Here is an 18,372-nt window from a genome sequence, read left to right as displayed (position 1 = left end):
AAGTATCTCCCTGAAGGTGCAGTCGGAGATCAAGAGGAAATGGCGCAGCTGGACGGTGAACAGGTACTTTGCTGTGGACCTGAAGCACCGGCACCCTTCGTTGGCCAGCAGTGGGGTGAACGGGGGAACGCAGCTCTCCATCCTCAGCAAGAGCAGCTCTCAGATCCGCATGTCCAGCCTACAGGCCGAGTCGCCAGCCACCTAAGCCACCTGAACTTCAACGGTGAAGCCCAGGACCAGAGCCAGGGAGAGACCACCACTACTACTACTACTACTACTACTACTTCTATCACCCCTACACCAAGACCCATCAGCCACTTCCACACTGGTCCTGATACTATGACCAACCTCACCCCTACACCCAACCTCACCCCTATACCCACACCCAACCATGGACCACTACCAGTGACCAGCCTCACCAACCCATACCCTTTCCCCAACCCATATCCAGACACCACCAACCCATACCCAGAGACAACCAACCCGTACCCTGACACAACCCTGATCCTGGACTCTGGAGAACGCATCCCGGACCCTCCTAACTGCACTGCACCCAAAAGCCCAACTGAGCCCTTCATATAACGAACTGGATCAACAACTCAACCCTAATAAAGCCATGCTGAATCAATCACACCTAAACAAGCCCAATCCCTAACCCTATCCAAACTAACCAACCTAATACAATCCAAACTAACCCAACCCCAAGCCCTATTCAAACTAACCTACCCAATACAATCCAAACTAACCCAACCCCTAGCCCTATCCAAACTAACCCAACCCCTAGCCCTATCCAAACTAACCCAACCCCTAGCCCTATCCAAACTAACCCGACCCCTAGCCCTATTCAAACTAACCTACCCAATACAATCCAAACTAACCCAACCCCAAGCCCTATTCAAACTAACCTACCCAATACAATCCAAACTAACCCAACCCCTAGCCCTATCCAAACTAACCCAACCCCTAACCAAACTAACCTACCAATACAATACAAACTAACCCAACCCCTAGCCCTATCCAAACTAACCTAACCAATACAATCCAAACGAACCCAACCCCAAACCCTATTCAAACTAACCTACCCAATACAATCCAAAATAACCCAACCCCTAGCCCTAACCAAACTCACCCAACCCCTAGCCCTATCCAAACTAACTCAACCCCTAGCCCTATCTAAACTAACCCAACCCCTAACCCCAACCAAACTAACCAACCCAATACAATCCAATCTAACCCAACCCCTAGTCCTATTCAAACTAACCAACCCAATACAATCCAAACTTAACAAACCCCTAGCCCTATCCAAACTAACCTACCCAATACAATCCAAAATAACCCAACCCCTAGCCCTAACCAAACTCACCCAACCCCTAGCCCTATCCAAACTAACTCAACCCCTAGCCCTATCTAAACTAACCCAACCCCTAACCCCAACCAAACTAACCAACCCAATACAATCCAATCTAACCCAACCCCTAGCCCTATCCAAACTAACCCAACCACTAGCCCTATCTATATCAACCAACCCAATACAAATCCAAACTAACAGAAGCCCTAACCAAACTAATCCAATACAATTCAAACTAACCCAACCCAAGCACTATCCAAACTAACCCAACCCCTAGCCCTATCCAAACTAACCTAACCAATACAATCCAAACGAACCCAACCCCAAACCCTATTCAAACTAACCTACCCAATACATTCCAAAATAACCCAACCCCTAGCCCTAACCAAACTCACCCAACCCCTAGCCCTATCCAAACTAACTCAACCCCTAGCCCTATCTAAACTAACCCAACCCCTAACCCCAACCAAACTAACCAACCCAATACAATCCAATCTAACCCAACCCCTAGCCCTATCCAAACTAACCCAACCACTAGCCCTATCTATATCAACCAACCCAATACAAATCCAAACTAACAGAAGCCCTAACCAAACTAATCCAATACAATTCAAACTAACCCAACCCAAGCACTATCCAAACTAACCCAACCCCTAGCCCTAGCCCTATCCAAACCAACCCAACCCCTAGCCCTATCCAAAGTAACCTACCCAAAGCCATATTTAAAACTAACCTACCCAATACAATCCAAACTAACCCAACCCCTAGCCCTATCTAAACTAACATACCCAATACAATCCAAACTAACCCAAGCCCTAGCCCTATTCAAACTAACCTACCCAATACAATCCAAACTAACCCAAGCCCTAGCCCTATTCAAACTAACCTACCCAATACAATCCAAACTAACCCAACCCCTAGCCCAATCCAAACTAACCCAACCCCTAGCCCAATCCAAACTAACCCAACCCCTAGCCCTATCCAAACTAACCCAACCCCTAGCCCAATCCAAACTAACCCAACCCCTAGCCCAATACAAACTAACCCAAACCCTAACCCTATCCAAACTAACCCAACCACTAGCCCTATACAAACTAACCTTACCCAATACAATCCAAACTAACCCAACCCCTAGCCCTATTCAAACCAACCTACCCACCACTATCCAACCTAACCCAACACCTAGTCCTAGTCCTATTCCTAATCAAACCCCAACACACCACTATCCAACCTAACCCAACACCTAGTCCTAGTCCTATTCCTAACCAAACCCCAACTCACCACTATCCAACCTAACCCAACACCTAGTCCTAGTCCTATTCCTAACCAAACCCCAACTCACCACTATCCAACCTAACCCAACACCTAGTCCTAGTCCTATTCCTAACCAAACCCCAACCCACCACTATCCAACCTAACCCAACACCTAGTCCTAGGCCTATTCCTAACCAAACCCCAACCCACCACTATCCAACCTAACCCAACACCTAATCCTAGTCCTATTCCTAACCAAACCCCAACCCACCACTATCCAACCTAACCCAACACCTAGTCCTAGTCCTATTCCTAACCAAACCCCAACCCACCACTATCCAACCTAACCCAACACCTAGTCCTAGTCCTATTCCTAACCAAACCCCAACTCACCACTATCCAACCTAACCCAACACCTAGTCCTAGTCCTATTCCTAACCAAACCCCAACTCACCACTATCCAACCTAACCCAACACCTAGTCCTTAGCAATCCAACTCATCCATACCTAAACTAACCTGACTCCTATTTCTATCCAAACCAGCCTATCACTATGTAAACTAACCCAACCAACCCTGACTTAACCTACCCCAACATTAAAACCCAACTCTACCAGACAGGAACAGAACACCTAACACCTCACCAGCAGCACCTGTTCACGAGCAGTTGTAGGTGAATCCACCTTTAAACTGTTACAACTACAGTGTCTCCATCATGGAGCAAACCACCGTCAGTGGTAGTGGCCTAGCAGTGAATGTCAATCACCATTCAGAAACCATCAGACAAGGATCTTTACAAGGAAGGCAGAAGGCTATGAAGGAAAAGCATGGTTAATGGTCTGTACATATCATCATGGTGTTATGTCAAAAAGCCTCCCCCCGTTAGGTTTATCACGTAGAGCAGAAGAGCTGGACCACTTCAGTGCTGCTGGAACATCCATGTAATGGAATCATACCATCATGTCCGAAGAATGCCCAGTATTTAACGACTCCTCCTCCTCTCTTTCCTCAGTCTGTCTTTCAGCTTGTTGCAGACTCAAGTTAAGACTGTGTTTTGTTGTTCTGGGTATTGTTGTTGTTATGGCAACTCAATTACGGAGCAGTAACAAAACCATAAAGCCTCTATCAGAGTCCAAAATGTGCATGTGTACGCACAGCAGTGTTCTAGAATATTGGACCGTTGGCTTTCATACTTTTTGAATTCTCAGCAGAGGATGTTGGTTGGGAATTTTGGAAAGGTGCGCGTTCGGGCTGTGCATCCCCTGCGAATTGTGGTCTCAGAGCCATGTAGCTACAGTATGTCACAACGAGATGCCGGACTATCACGTCACTAAGTCTGTGGCCGGACTGTTTGACTCTGAATTAAGCTTTACACTTCCTGTACAGGAGAAGCAACAAACCGGCCAATCGAGACAGACTGACCTAATGTAAATATTTATCATCTGACCAATCAGGTTGCAAGTGTGTGCCTGTTTGTAGAGGGCATAGATTTAGATAGACATTGCATCTTTGTATCTGTCCCACTATGGCATCTGTGAGAGAAAAGGCAACACCATTGAGACCATGTCCAGTTTGAAGTCACTTTATTAATATACTACTTCTATGAGTTGGCAAACAAACTAAAAAGGTGCATACTGTGGTCTGGACTATTATTTGAACAGGTATAAATGTTGCCTATTTACTGCCACCTGCAGTTCTGGATTGTTTGCTCACAAGAATGACCTGGATAGAATTATGGGATCCTTTCTTAACCCATAGGATGTTCCACCCAGTTGACTACTTAAAAATGGTGAAAGTCCTCAATGGCACTGCCCATGCTAAAAAATACTTTTGGGCACTAGTGTTGTCTATCTAAGTCTATGGTAGAGGGGAAATGATCAAGTGAGGTTACTGTAAAATAATGAACAGTGAAAGGACACAAAATGGAGGCTAACACACTGCATCATGGGATACTATTCAGGCCTGGAGACTCAAGCCAGGATCAAGGCAAAATAAATAATTAATGGACGAACAGTAGAAACAATGTCTCTTAAAATATGAAGATAATAATCAACCACCACCAGAAGTAGAGCATCATAAAGCTTTGTATGACCGTATATGACGTCAACAGCTATGTGTCAGCCAATGGCACAGGTCACCTTTACCTGTGTAAGCTGTGATTGGTGGAGTGACAGGAAGATGATGATGTCACTTCCTCCTTGCTATATGTACCACTGTTACTAGAGATAGAGGAATTCTTCCCACTGGGCACACACTGAATCAATGTTGTTTCCATGTAATTTCAATGAAATTATGTTGAACCAAAGTGGAATAGACGTTGAATTGACGTCTGTGCCCAGTGGGATTCTTCTGAGGAAGACAGATGACATGGGTAAAACCAGTATTTATGTGAAAGGTATATTTTCTACAGTTCAATTATGAGGAATGAAATGCCAAAAATAAAACCTGCGTTAAGGTAAGATGGTCATCTATTTTAGAAGGATGAACAATGCTAAGGTTTGCCAACTACGACCATTACACACCAAACCTCTTTAAATCTTAGCATTGCTTATGATGACAAGATGCCTTGGTTCATTTCGGGAGAGGATTGATAGTGCCACTAGTTTTAAACAGCCGGTAGTACAGAAAATGTCAATGACAACTTACTCATGAATGGGTATTGTGAGTTCAATGTATAACTGTGTTACAATGTCTGCATGAATTGTAGTTTTCTTTCTTCTTTTGAATCTGTTTACAATTGTTTTGTGAGATTATTACTGTACCTGACGCTGAAAAGGCAATGCAGTCCAATCTAGATTTTACTTAGTTTCTTCAGCAGTCTCTCAGCTAGCTTCAATTTGTATATTTAACTAAATAGATAACTTAGACCGACAGAAAGTATTTTACCACATTGAGTTTTGATAAACACCTTCCTGAATTGTGTTTTTTTTAAAGTATTATTTTGGGGTATTTCTCTCATTCCAAAGATGAACACTAGACTCCACACTGAGTTTCACGGCCGTATACATTTGCAAAGGCTGAGTAAAAGCTTCGCAACTGATGTCACTACAGATTTGATCCTTTGGACTGATTTAACTATTATTATTCTATATTCTAATCCCATGTTAATCCTAATCTCATGTTAATCTCTCCTAGTATACTTTAGTCTCCAAAGTGCCTTTATGCACAAAATGGCAAGTATTTCTGTTAATCTGAGAGATTTTTTTTAGACATTATTTTTTAAACGAAACTGCAAAGTATGTAAAAACATGTGGTCAACAAAAGTGCTTTTATGATGTTACACTGAATCAGTATTTTATTAACCTGGAGGCCTTTGAAGTACCTAGAGCTCATTTCTGGTTTAAGATGGGCATAACCTATGAACTTTAACCTACGACCTATAACCTACGACCGATGACCTTTTGAAATAAGCCACTTTTATTTTGAGTAAATATCTACTATGGTCTATCTATATCATATACACAACAATAGGTATGATTGATTGACTCTGTTCTATTTTGCAGCATTCAGTCCTTTACACTCATAATATTTTTTGTATATCAAAATAATGGGACACTGGTTGATTTAATTAAGTTACTGTGCACCGTTTGTGACTGCAGGCAAATGCGGTGCTTTTAAACGGGAGAGAAAGACAAAAAAATGTATATATATATATATATTCTCAATTTGGTTTGGTCATGTACAGTACGAATAATTGCCTTTATTCTCAAACTGAAACGGAAAAGTCATATTATTTTATTTACCTGTCGATGTATACTATAAACGATAGATAATGCAACAATGCATATCTGTAAACAGCGTGTCAAACGTTTGATGAACAGTTGATGACTCCACAACTCCCCAGCCCACCTGAAAAAGCAGAGCTCTTTAGCAGTACTATCTGATCAGAAACACAAAACTTCCTGTTAGGAATAGTTTCCCATTGTTCATTAAAGAAGCATATAGAGGCTGGTTCAGATGAAGAAGAATGACAAGGAGGGTAGACAGAAAGCAGTAATGTGCTGTGTTTTTCTTCAGTCTGGACCTGTCTTTAGCAGTCCTACTCTTGAGATGCTTTACACTGGCCTTTAATATGGGTCCATGCGTGTGCGAATACAGATGGCCAAAAAGTGTCCCTGTTTCACTGTGAAACAGGTTGGACAATCAGAAAGAGATGATCTGCTTTTGGTTCCCACACCAAGTTGAATGTTTAGCAGGAGTTCCTTATTAAAACCATAATGACAGTATCAGCATGTCATGAGCCAATTTTAAGAGTATGAATATACATTTTCAAGAATATTTATGTTATGAAATATTAAACAATACACAGCCTTATATTGCCGGTCAATGTGATGTCAATTAGAGATGTAATCATTCTGAGAATACAGTATATTGTTTATTAAATCTGTTGTTATAATGAACAATTAAGTAGTTATCTACATACATGTACAGTAGTTTAGATGTGTCCCAAATTGCACCCTTTTCTCTAATTCTTGTATAGTGTACTACTTTTGACCAGGGCCCATAGGGAAAAAGTGATGCACTAAATAGGGAATTGGGTAGCATTTGGGATGGAGACTGTGGTTTACAAATATGTGTAGTCTACCATTGTGGCTTATAAATGGTCAACTGAATTCTGCCGTGTAATTGTGTAAGACAGTATCTCGTAGATGGAGTCGTCCGTGGTGCAAAGTGAATATTAGCAGTCATTAGGATTTTGCTCCGTGGTTGTTATCATTTTAGTATTATTTTGGTGATAGTGATTGTTCAAATATGAAGCATATTGTATTGCTGCCTATAATCTCTTGTAGACTGATGCATGCATCTCTTGATGGTTTGATCCCTTTCACCAAGCTGTGTTGATTATTCTGCAGATGAAATCTTACTGGGAGATGATGGAACCTTTTATAGACATGTTTTTAACAGTTCACAGAATCCTGAGGGAATTCCAAGTGTGAAATTGGTTTTACTGCATTCTGATCATGTAGTCAGTAATTTCAAGGAAAAAGCAGCTCAAATGAAGAAAAATGCAATGGTGTTCAATAGTGAATAATTATTTTAAACTATTTAACCAGAAAGGGGCATAGGGTTAGAAAGCCATCCACTAAACTGTGAATAATATTTTTCTGTTTGACAACAGAGTTGCTGGTCAATTGTCATTAAGAAGGGGCATTTTAAAACATTTATGATCGGGCCTAGTCAGAACCACCCTGTTCATTCAATTTCATTTGAATGTTCATACGTTTTACAGTCCTTTGACATGAGTGTAATTGACATACTACATTTCTAAATAAATAGCCAATACCTTTTATAGTTTCCAACCATCACAAGATGACATTTAGAAAGCTGGCTCTGTTTTGGATGGAAAAGAGACAACAGGGCTGTGTCCAACAGGGCACCATGTTGTGGAACATCATGTAGAACAAACATGTCACTCTGAAATGTTAAGTAATGTAAGGACTCACGTCAGCTCTATTCATGACATTTCTATCTGCAACGTTCCACATTTGCCTACCTAACGTAGCCCAGGACAAAGGCACTGTACAGTGATGGCTGAATGTAATGTAACTGTTGTATCTGTGGTCTGAAGGGTTGGGCTCAATTACATTTCAATTCAGTCAATGCCGGAAGTAAACAAAACATTTTCTCAATGCTTTTTAATGAAAAACAAATGTAATTAAGAATTTCAGTTTGAATTGAAATGTAATTTGCCATAATTCTGGTGACCTGACCGCTGCCGGCTTCAGGCTGTTTTTAAACTCATGTTTTCATTTCATCTTCTGTTTCACCGCTGCGCTGTATAAATGTCTTCTTGTTTTGATGTATATATTAAAACTGGGGTAGGAAACCCTGGTCTTGGTGTGCCGCAGGTACAGCAGGATTTTGATCCATCTAGGCACCACGCTGGACCAACTGAGCTAATTGATCAGTTCAGTAATTGCCTAAATTCAACATACCTGGTCTTCCAGGTTGGTTAAATCAAAAACATGAAGTGCCTGGGGCCCTCCAGGACCAGGGTTACCTACCCCTGTAATAAAGAGGTTTTGTACATTATTATTGTATTATTGACTTTAAGTCGCAATAAATGTTTTGGACTTGTTGACTCATTGATGTTGTGTATGTGTGTTTGTTATTTGGACTTATAGTACAGCCCTGTATTAGCCTGGTGCCAGATCTGATTGTGCTTTTTTGCCAACTCGTATGTCCAGTGTCATGCCAAACATGACATGACGATAGGAGTTGGCAAAACAGCACAAACAGATCAGGCACCAGGCTAGCCCTCTAAATAAACAGCATCACATCAGAAATGTTCAGTAATGTTGTAGCCAGGAACCTGTTAGGGGGGAAAGAGCTTTCAGTTTTTTACAGCTTCAGAAGAGAGAGAACACAATTCGCACACAGATGTGAATATTACACCATCTCAACTCCACAATACCACAAAAGCAGTTTACAAGTCAAAGTGCTGCATCCATTGATCCTTTCAGTAGCTTAGTCTCACAGTCAATAAAAGTCTTGTTCAGTTCAGATCAGTTCCATGTTCTTGTCACAATTTGAACCCAACAAAGATGCATGCACACTATTATATTATGCTGCCCATGTTATAATAGAGTATACAGCTTTTTTTATATCAATTTAATCAAAGTGCAGGATATCTTAGGATAGTATGCTTATCATATTCCACAAAAAAATGACATATTAGAATTGATATAATTCATGATATGAATACACGGGATGATTGCCTTACATGTCAGATGCATATATGAGCAACACAGACCAGTAGTACATGGTAAAGGTACCAAAGGTCATTGTCTGAGCCATAACCTCCTTTTCCCACAATCACAGATTCACATAGGAGGTCACAAGCTCCAAAGCATGAATAGCTTTTTAATATAGTGTTTCATGTATATATACACTGAATACTTCAACCATGTACAGTACCCATTTACGTCTGATTTGTTTATCTTCTGGAAAGGTACTAAAATGGCCCCCATAAAATATGATTCTACAGTGCTCCCTTGTGGAGAGATGCAACTATTGACACCAAGAAATAAACAGACAAGATAATCCAAAACCTGTCCATTTTCCCAACTACACAATACAAATATCTGAAAACATACTCATAATGTACAGTTGCAACCTCTTGAAAATGTCCTTTCCCTAAAAAGTATTGTTGGTACAAGAAGTATGTAACAACACATTTTTGCAATTTGTCAATAAATTGATATACAAATTATATAATTCTATTGAAATGCAAGTTGTATTATATTTTATTAATTTACTAATTTTATTATACAACTAAATAAACATAGTACCTACATATATGTGTATATGATACAAAATATTAACATGTTCAAAATTAAATAAGTAAGATGTGTAATGGGTATATGTTGTACAGATTGCTCAGAAATATAGAACACTTTGAAACAGTTTTGACATAAATACGCTGACTTTGGTGTTAATAAAATCTCTAAATAAATGCAATGTCCAAGAAAACGGGAGTATAAAGTTTCAAAAGAAAAAACAATCTAGACTATCGATAATCTATCATCTCTATCATTTCTATTATAATATATGAAAACATACTGTCTATAATCTCTATAATCGATCATCTCTATAATCTAATCTATATAATCTACCATCTCTATCATTTCTATTATCTCTATAATCTATACATCTCTATATCGCTATCATCTATAATCTCTTATCAACAATCTATAATCTCATTCATTCATGTTTATGTACACTTCTACATTAAAACCTCTTAAACTGACAGTCCCTGAAATGGTGCACTAGAATTACTTTTTAAAATATGTAAATGTATACCTTACTTATTTTATTGACTTCCCACTGTTTTGTCAGAAGACAGCAATGCAGACCTTCCTCTGTCGAATAAACTTGTATTTGCCTCCCTCTGCTGGTCAGTTTCATCATTACATCGATTTATATCACTTCACTGCAATGTGACATCAAAGGGGCGGTACTTAGAAAAACATTTATCCAGCTCGACTGCTTCACAGCACAGACATGGCAAAGCAATCGCTGAATTTGTCTCGAGCAGGCAGATCTAAATACAACAGAGCTCTACGATAAAGAACGCAATCTACACACTTCCTTAAACCTAAAATAAGTAAAGAAGTAATTTTGTGTGGAAGTCAAACATTTGTTTTACTTTGGAGGCAGACACATTGCATATGGTCAGAGCGACATAATCAATGCCTTTACATAGCCCTTCTCCCCTTGTCTATAAGAGGGAAGCATGCTGTTTAAATGGCCCAAATGTTGATTGAGACGTTCACAAATGTAACAGATTTTGACTATCATTAATGTCATGATACAGTGCCTTCGGAAAAGTATTCAGACCCCTTGACTTTTTCCATATTTTGTTACATTAGAGCCTTACTCTAAAATTGATTCAATATTTTTTTTCCCTCATAAATCTACACACAATACCCTCCCTATATTGACAAAGCATGAACAGGTTTCTAGACGTTTTTACTAATTTATAAAAAATAAACTGAAATATTACATTTATATAAGTATTCAGACCATTTCTCAGTACTTTATTGAAGTACCTTTGGCAGCGATTACAGCCGCAAGTCTTCTTGGGTATGACGCTACAAGCTTGGCACACCTGTATTTGGGGAGTTTCTCCCATTCTTCTCTGCAGATCCTCTCTTGATATGTCCGGTTGGATGGGGAGCGTTGCTGCACAGGTTCAATAAGGTTTAAGTCCGGGCACTAGCTGGGCCACTCAAGGACATTCAGAGACTTGTTCCAATGCCACTCCTGCCTTGTCTTGGCTGTGTGCTTAGTGTTGTTGTCATGTTTGGCCAACTTTCTCCATAGTCTGAGGTCCTGAGAGCGCTGTAGCAGATTTTCATCAAGGATCTCTCTGTACTTTGCTCCGTTCATCTTTGCCTTGATCCTGACTAGTCTCCCAGTCCCTGCCACTGAAAAACATCCTCACAGCATAATTCTGCCATCACCATCCTTCACCATAGGGCTGGTGCCAGGTTTCCTCCAGACGTGACGCTTGACATTCAGGTCAGTGTTCAATCTTGGTTTCATCAGAGCAGAGAATTTTGTTTCTCATGGTCTGAGTCTTTACGTGCCTTTTGGAAAACTCCAAGTGGGCTGTCATGTGCCTTTTACTGAGGAGTGGCTTCCGTTTGGCCACTCTACCATAAAGGTCTGAATGGTGGAGTGCTGCAGACATAGTTGTCCTTCTGGAAGGTTCTCCCATCTCCACAGAGGACCTCTAGAGCTCTGTCAGAGTGACCATGTGGTTCTTGGTCACCTCCCTGACCAAGGACCTTCTCAGTTTGGTCTGGTGGCCTGCTCTAAGAAGAGTCTTGGCAATTCCAAACTTCACTGAGTTCTTGGGGACCATCAATGCTGCAGACTTTTTTTGGCACCCTTCCCCATATCTGTGCCTTGACACAATCCTATCTCTGCGCTCTGCGGACAATTCCTTCGACCTCATGGCTTGGTTTTTGCTCTGACATGCACTGTCAACTGTGGGACCTTATATAGATAGGTGTGTGCCTTTCCAAATATATATATAAATATATATATAAATAAATATACATATATATGCCATTTAGCAGACGCTTTTATCCAAAGCGACTTACAGTCAGTCATGTGTGCATACATTCTACGTATGGGTGGTCCCGGGAATCGAACCCACTACCCTGGCATTACAAGCGCCATGCTCTACCAACTGAGCTACAGAATCATGCCAATGAATTGAATTTACCACAGGTGGACTCAAATCCAGTTGTAGAAACATCTCAAGGATGGTCAATGGAAACAGGATGCACCTGAGCTCAATTTCAAATCTCTTAGCAAAGGGTCTGGATACCTATGTAAATCAGGTATTTCTGTTAAAACATTTTTATACATTTGCTAAATGTCTAAAGCTGTTTTGCTCTGTCATTAAAGGGTATTGTGTATTGATCGCTGAGGATTTAGTTTAATTTCATCCATGTTAGAACTAGGCTGTAATGTAGCAACATGTGGAGAAAGTACTTTCTGAAGGAACTGTATGTTTGGTAGAGTAATAAAGAATGTGAAATATTTTGGGTAGATGTTCCGAAAACAGATTATAACTATATATGGACATATTATAAAGTATGAAAAGGCTTATTCATTCCCAACTGTATGTTATTTTATCATTTATAATTGTTGTATTTGTTTTAGTATACCTTTACTGTGTACTAGATCATATGGGTTGAAAAGTTTTTTTTTTCCTCAGACATAGATAACAATTCCAGGTGAAAGCCAAAGGTCATAGCTTTCTGGGGGGAAACAACACTACACCATTAAAATATTGCCCTCTTGCTAGATGGATGACTAAAGCCATAGCGAAACAGTACAAAACGGCTGTCAGCTCAACTGACTTTAAGAAAATTAATAACAACAAAAAACAAGGTCTACATAAATAATCATCTTTACAGTGTAGTGCTCCATACATGCTTGTGCACTGTGCAACATGTTGCATTTACAATCCATAAGGTAGAAATGGTTGTTATTCTCTGTACTCTTCAGGTTGATGAGGGGAGAGAGATCAGTTGAACCTCTTCCTTCAGGATGATGAGGGGATAGAGGTCAGTTGAACCTCTTCCTTCAGGATGATGAGGGGATAGAGGTCAGTTGAACCTCTTCCTTCAGGTTGATGAGGGGATAGAGGTCAGTTGAACCTCTTCCTTCAGGATGATGAGGGGAGAGAGATCAGTTGAACCTCTTCCTTCAGGATGATGAGGGGATAGAGGTCAGTTGAACCTCTTCCTTCAGGTTGATGAGGGGAGAGAGATCAGTTGAACCTCTTCCTTCAGGATGATGAGGGGATAGAGGTCAGTTGAACCTCTTCCTTCAGGATGATGAGTGGATAGAGGTCAGTTGAACCTCTTCCTTCAGGTTGATGAGGGGATAGAGGTCAGTTGAACCTATTCCTTCAGGTTGATGAGGGGATAGAGGTCAGTTGAACCTCTTCCTTCAGGATGATGAGGGGATAGAGGTCAGTTGAACCTCTTCCTTCAGGATGATGAGGGGATAGAGGTCAGTTGAACCTCTTCCTTCAGGTTGATGAGGGGATAGAGGTCAGTTGAACCTCTTCCTTCAGGTTGATGAGGGGATAGAGGTCAGTTGAACCTCTTCCTTCAGGATGATGAGGGGATAGAGGTCAGTTGAACCTCTTCCTTCAGGTTGATGAGGGGATAGAGGTCAGTTGAACCTCTTCCTTCAGGTTGATGAGGGGATAGAGGTCAGTTGAACCTCTTCCTTCAGGTTGATGAGAGAGATCAGTTGAACCTCTTCTTTCAGGTTGATTAGGGGAGAGAGGTCAGTTGAACCTCTTCCTTCAGGTTGATTAGGGGAGAGAGGTCAGTTGAACCTCTTCCTTCAGGTAGATTAGGGGAGAGAGGTCAGTTGAACCTCTTCCTTCAGGTTGATGAGAGAGATCAGTTGAACCTCTTCTTTCAGGTTGATTAGGGGAGAGAGGTCAGTTGAACCTCTTCCTTCAGATTGATTAGGGGAGAGAGGTCAGTTGAACCTCTTCCTTCAGGTTGATGAGAGAGATCAGTTGAACCTCTTCTTTCAGGTTGATTAGGGGAGTGAGGTCAGTTGAACCTCTTCCTTCAGATTGATGAGGGGAGAGAGGTCAGTTGAACCTCTTCCTCTCAATCAATATGTTCAATTTATCACTACTCTGCATTTCTAACACACCGGGGCCAGTCCATTTCTACTATGGACACAAGCGCAGTCCACTGGAGTCCACTAGCATCCACTAGAGTCCACTAGTGTCTAGTGTCCAGACCACACAGCCAGCAAGTCCATGTCTGGCAAAAATAGCAGCAACCCACCCAAACACAGCACAGTCCATTTAGAAAGCCCTGACAGACAAGGCTGTGTATTTACTTGTACTATGGAAGATACAGTATATTGTAGACACTATAAAGTTTGCTTCATTTGGGAATCTGGTCAATCTGTGGCCATTGCGATAATTAGCTTTTTTTTGTATTACTCTTCCTCAGTCTATGGAGCCACACAGCCAAGCCAGTGAGTCAACACAACAGACAGCTCAGTCTATGGAACCACACAGCCAAGCCAGTGAGTCAACACAACAGACAGCTCAGTCTATGGAGCCACACAGCCAAGCCAGTGAGTCAACACAACAGACAGCTCAGTCTATGGAGCCACACAGCCTATGGAGCCACACAGCCAAGCCAGTGAGTCAACACAACAGACAGCTCAGTCTATGGAACCACACAGCCAAGCCAGTGAGTCAACACAACAGACAGCTCAGTCTATGGAGCCACACAGCCTATGGAGCCACACAGCCAAGCCAGTGAGTCAACACAACAGACAGCTCAGTCTATGGAGCCACACAGCCAAGCCAGTGAGTCAACACAACAGACAGCTCAGTCTATGGAACAACATTTAGATCTCTCTAGACTGAGAGGTCTATCTGAGATTTGGGCACCGCAGAGTCAAGGTGTAGTCCATCCTTGAGAGAGGGGAGGAAGAAAAGAAGAGGGAGGATTGGGAATAGAGAGAGATAGCGGGATTTTTTGTTCTCTCAGACTGTTGAGTTGTGTGTGAGTGAGTCGGTGTTGTGTGTGAGAGTGTTTGTGTCGTCACAGATTGAGACAGAGCTGTGTGTGAGTGTTTGTGTGTCAGTGTGTGTGAGTGTTTGTGTGTCAGTACAGCTCGGGACAGAAGTGTGTGTGAGTGTGTGTTTGTCGATGTGTGTGAGTGTGTGTGTGTCGCTGATGCAGGGCAACTCCTTGGGGGAGGACTTCTCCAGAACAGAGATCTGTGTGACAGTGGAGCTCTCTGTGAAGAGGGTACGTCTTCTCCTACTGTAGCGCAGATAACCCTGGATCTGCCACTTCCATAGATGCTTCTTCAGCTCTGCCTGCACCTGGACACAGGAATGCACGCACACAGACACGCGCGCATATGCATGCACGCACACAGGCACAAACACACACACACAAAGAGAGAGAAAGAAAGAGAGCACTCTGTCATTTGAAAGCACATTGAGAGGTCTGTACACAGCGTTCAGTACATAAAATAATCTTGACATCAGAGACTTGAGATAGCAGTCAATCAGAAACGAAGGGCTATTTGGGATATTTGTCTCTGCAGTAAGAACACTGCGAGCTATTCAATCAAAATAACTGTAATCCTAGATTCTAATTCTGTCATTGTAATTATGTTGGTTACTGCTTACTTCTCCATTTAGGAAACAGTAGAGCAGAGCCACCACAAAGCCCTGAGGAAGAAGAAGGAATACAAAGTGAGTTTTACAGTTATATTAACTAGCTACATGTCAAATGTACCTTACTTTGTAACACACATTCCCCTAGGCAGTAGTGGCACACCCAAACCACGTATGCAGGCACGCAGGCACACAGCCACACCCACACGAACGCCCCTACCATGCCCCTACCACACCCCTACCACACCCCTATCACGCCCCTACCAAACCCCTACCACACCCCTACCACGCCCCTACCATGCCCCTACCACGCCCCTACCACGCCCCTACCTGAAAGGATCCCAGGCCCAGCTCTATGAAGATACGGGCCTCCTCTCCTGTGTTCTCTGGTAGGAAGGCAAACACCATGTAGTGCATCCCAAACAGAGGGATCAGGAACAGAGTGGATTTAGCCAGCCTCCTGCACAGAGAGAGAGAGAGAGAGAGAGAGAGAGAGAGAGAGAGAGAGAGAGAGAGAGAGAGAGAACAGGTAAGAGTCACAATAATGTCTTTGTGTCTGGCTCACCAAACCACCTTTACACGTGTGTGTGTGTGTGTGTGTGTGTGTGTGTGTGTGTGTGTGTGTGTGTGTGTGTGTGTGTGTCTTTGTGTGTGTGTGTGTGTGTGTGTGTGTGTGTGTGTGTGTGTGTGTGTGTTGTGTGTGCACGTGTGTGTGTGTGTGTGTGTGTGTGTGTGTGTGTGTGTGTGTGTGTGTGTGTGTGTGTGTGTGTGTGTGTGTGTGTGTGTGTGTGTGTGTGTGTGTGTGTGTGTGTGCTTCTCTGAGACTCACATGAAGTGGCCAGTGTCGTGGCCCCCCACGCCAGGAGATTTGAGCTTCTGTACCAGAATACGGATCACATTGATGAAGATGATGAAGTTGACCTGGAGCAGTGGAGGAAGAGGAGGAAGATGAGGAGTTAGGGCTGGATACTTTACAACACTGGGTGGATTAGGGTTAGAGTGGAGTTAGGATTTGGGTTGGAATTGGGTTAGGAACTGGGATGTGGACATGAAACCAGGATTAGGGTTAAGTTAGGTTAGGGTTATGTTAGGGTTAGGCCAATCACCAGTAATGATGCTGTTATTGGCCCTTTGATGATCCACCAGATGAAGGCCACATCAGTGTCGTCCCAGCAACTACATCAGGACAGAACCACATGATATTATACAGTACAGTATTATTCCAACCGCCAACAATACATTAGTATTCATGTATAAAGGCCACATGACAATATCAATTCAGAGTAAGATTATAGTAAACATAAGTTTCTATCCTTACCCTCGGTTATCATAGAAGTTGCGTGTCAGAACCCACACCAACAGTATTGTAGTTGGGAGACCTAACAGATGCAGAGGACAATATCAGCTAGGTGTCCTTACTAAACCATTCCTCTTTGAGTTGCTGAGGAGAGAGAAGGACGTAAAGAGAGAAGCACAGGGGGAAAGACGTAAAAAGGAGAAGGTCACCGACCCCAGCCGATGAGTGTGTACCACCAGAAGTACTTCTTGTGTGAGACGAAGGTGAGGGCCAGGAGGGTCTGGAGGTACATGCCCTCCACCAGCAGCCAGAAGTAGTTAGCCAGGATGCTAAACTGGAAGAAGGCCACCGCTGACTTACACGCCATCTACAGTACACACACACACCATATAGCAACATCAATATCAGAGTTTTCTCAGCTCTTTTATTTTTTATTTTACACTTATTTTAACAGGTAAGTTGACGAAGAACACATTCTCATTTACAGCAACGACCTGGGGAATAGTTACAGGGGAGAGGAGGGGTGATGAGTGAGCCAATTGGACGCTGAGGATGTTTAGGTGGCCATGATGGTATGAGGGCCAGATTGGGAATTTCGCCAGGACACCGGGGTTAACAACAATGTGCGGGGGTACAGGTTAGTTGAGGTAATTTATACATGTAGGTAGGGGTGAAGTGACTATGAATAGATGATAAACAGCGAGTAGCACCAAAACAAATATTTTCTTAACTCTTCTCGAAATGCACCGTTGGTTAAGGTCTTGTAAGTAAGCATTTCACGGTATACCTCTCATAAATACAAGTAGTAATGCAGTCCTTCTCTCCTCTACTTTGAGCCAGGAGAGATTGACATGCATATTATAAATATTAGCTCTCTGTGTACATCCCAGGGCCAGTCGTGCTGCCCTGTTCTGAGCCAACTGCAATTTCCCTAAGTCACTTTTTGTGGCACATGACCACACGACTGAACAGTAGTCCAGGTGTGACAAAACTAGGGCCTGTAAGGACCTGCCTTGTTGATAGTGTTGTTAAGAAGGTAGAAACTAGAGCCTGTAGGACCTGCCTTGTTGATAGTGTTGTTAAGAAGGTAGAAACTAGAGCCTGCAGGACCTGCCTTGTTGATAGTGTTGTTAAGAAGGTAGAAACTAGAGCCTGTAGGACCTGCCTTGTTGATAGTGTTGTTAAGAAGGTAGAAACTAGAGCCTGTAGGACTTGCCTTGTTGATAGCGTTGTTAAGAAGGTAGAAACTAGAGCCTGTAGGACCTGCCTTGTTG

The 18,372-nt window shown here is 42.2% G+C and overlaps 2 protein-coding genes across 10 annotated transcripts in view; one reads left to right on the top strand and one right to left on the bottom strand.

Moving 5' to 3' along the window:
* adcyap1r1b (adenylate cyclase activating polypeptide 1b (pituitary) receptor type I) overlaps window positions 1-8,687 on the top strand; it is an 82,895-nt gene extending 74,208 nt beyond the window's left edge. For 2 of the 4 annotated variants that reach the window (XM_035756325.2, XM_035756324.2), the window contains exon 14: window positions 4-8,687. In XM_035756325.2, coding sequence (XP_035612218.1) covers window positions 4-582 — 579 coding nt within the window. In that variant the 3' untranslated portion in view covers window positions 583-8,687. The remainder of the gene's footprint in view (window positions 1-3) is intronic. The other 2 variants (XM_035756327.2, XM_035756326.2) reach the window with 1 other exon arrangement.
* Window positions 8,688-8,826: 139 nt separating this feature from the next.
* LOC118371033 (pituitary adenylate cyclase-activating polypeptide type I receptor-like) overlaps window positions 8,827-18,372 on the bottom strand; it is a 97,362-nt gene continuing 87,816 nt past the window's right edge. The window contains exons 7-15 of one of the 6 annotated variants that reach the window (XR_008064059.1): window positions 17,312-17,465; window positions 17,120-17,180; window positions 16,908-16,977; window positions 16,631-16,722; window positions 16,132-16,261; window positions 15,814-15,855; window positions 14,013-15,501; window positions 13,649-13,730; window positions 8,827-13,279 (exon numbers count right to left, since the gene is read on the bottom strand). Coding sequence is in view for 1 of the 6 variants with exons in the window: in XM_052461752.1 (XP_052317712.1) it covers window positions 15,157-15,501; window positions 15,814-15,855; window positions 16,132-16,261; window positions 16,631-16,722; window positions 16,908-16,977; window positions 17,120-17,180; window positions 17,312-17,465 (894 nt within the window). In the remaining 5 variants the exon portion in view is untranslated. The other 5 variants (XR_008064062.1, XR_008064049.1, XR_008064058.1 and 2 more) reach the window with 5 other exon arrangements.

The sequence above is a fragment of the Oncorhynchus keta genome, chromosome 1 (assembly GCF_023373465.1).
Source record: "Oncorhynchus keta strain PuntledgeMale-10-30-2019 chromosome 1, Oket_V2, whole genome shotgun sequence".
NCBI classification, from domain to species: domain Eukaryota; kingdom Metazoa; phylum Chordata; class Actinopteri; order Salmoniformes; family Salmonidae; genus Oncorhynchus; species Oncorhynchus keta.
This window is presented reverse-complemented; position numbering and strand designations above follow the sequence as displayed.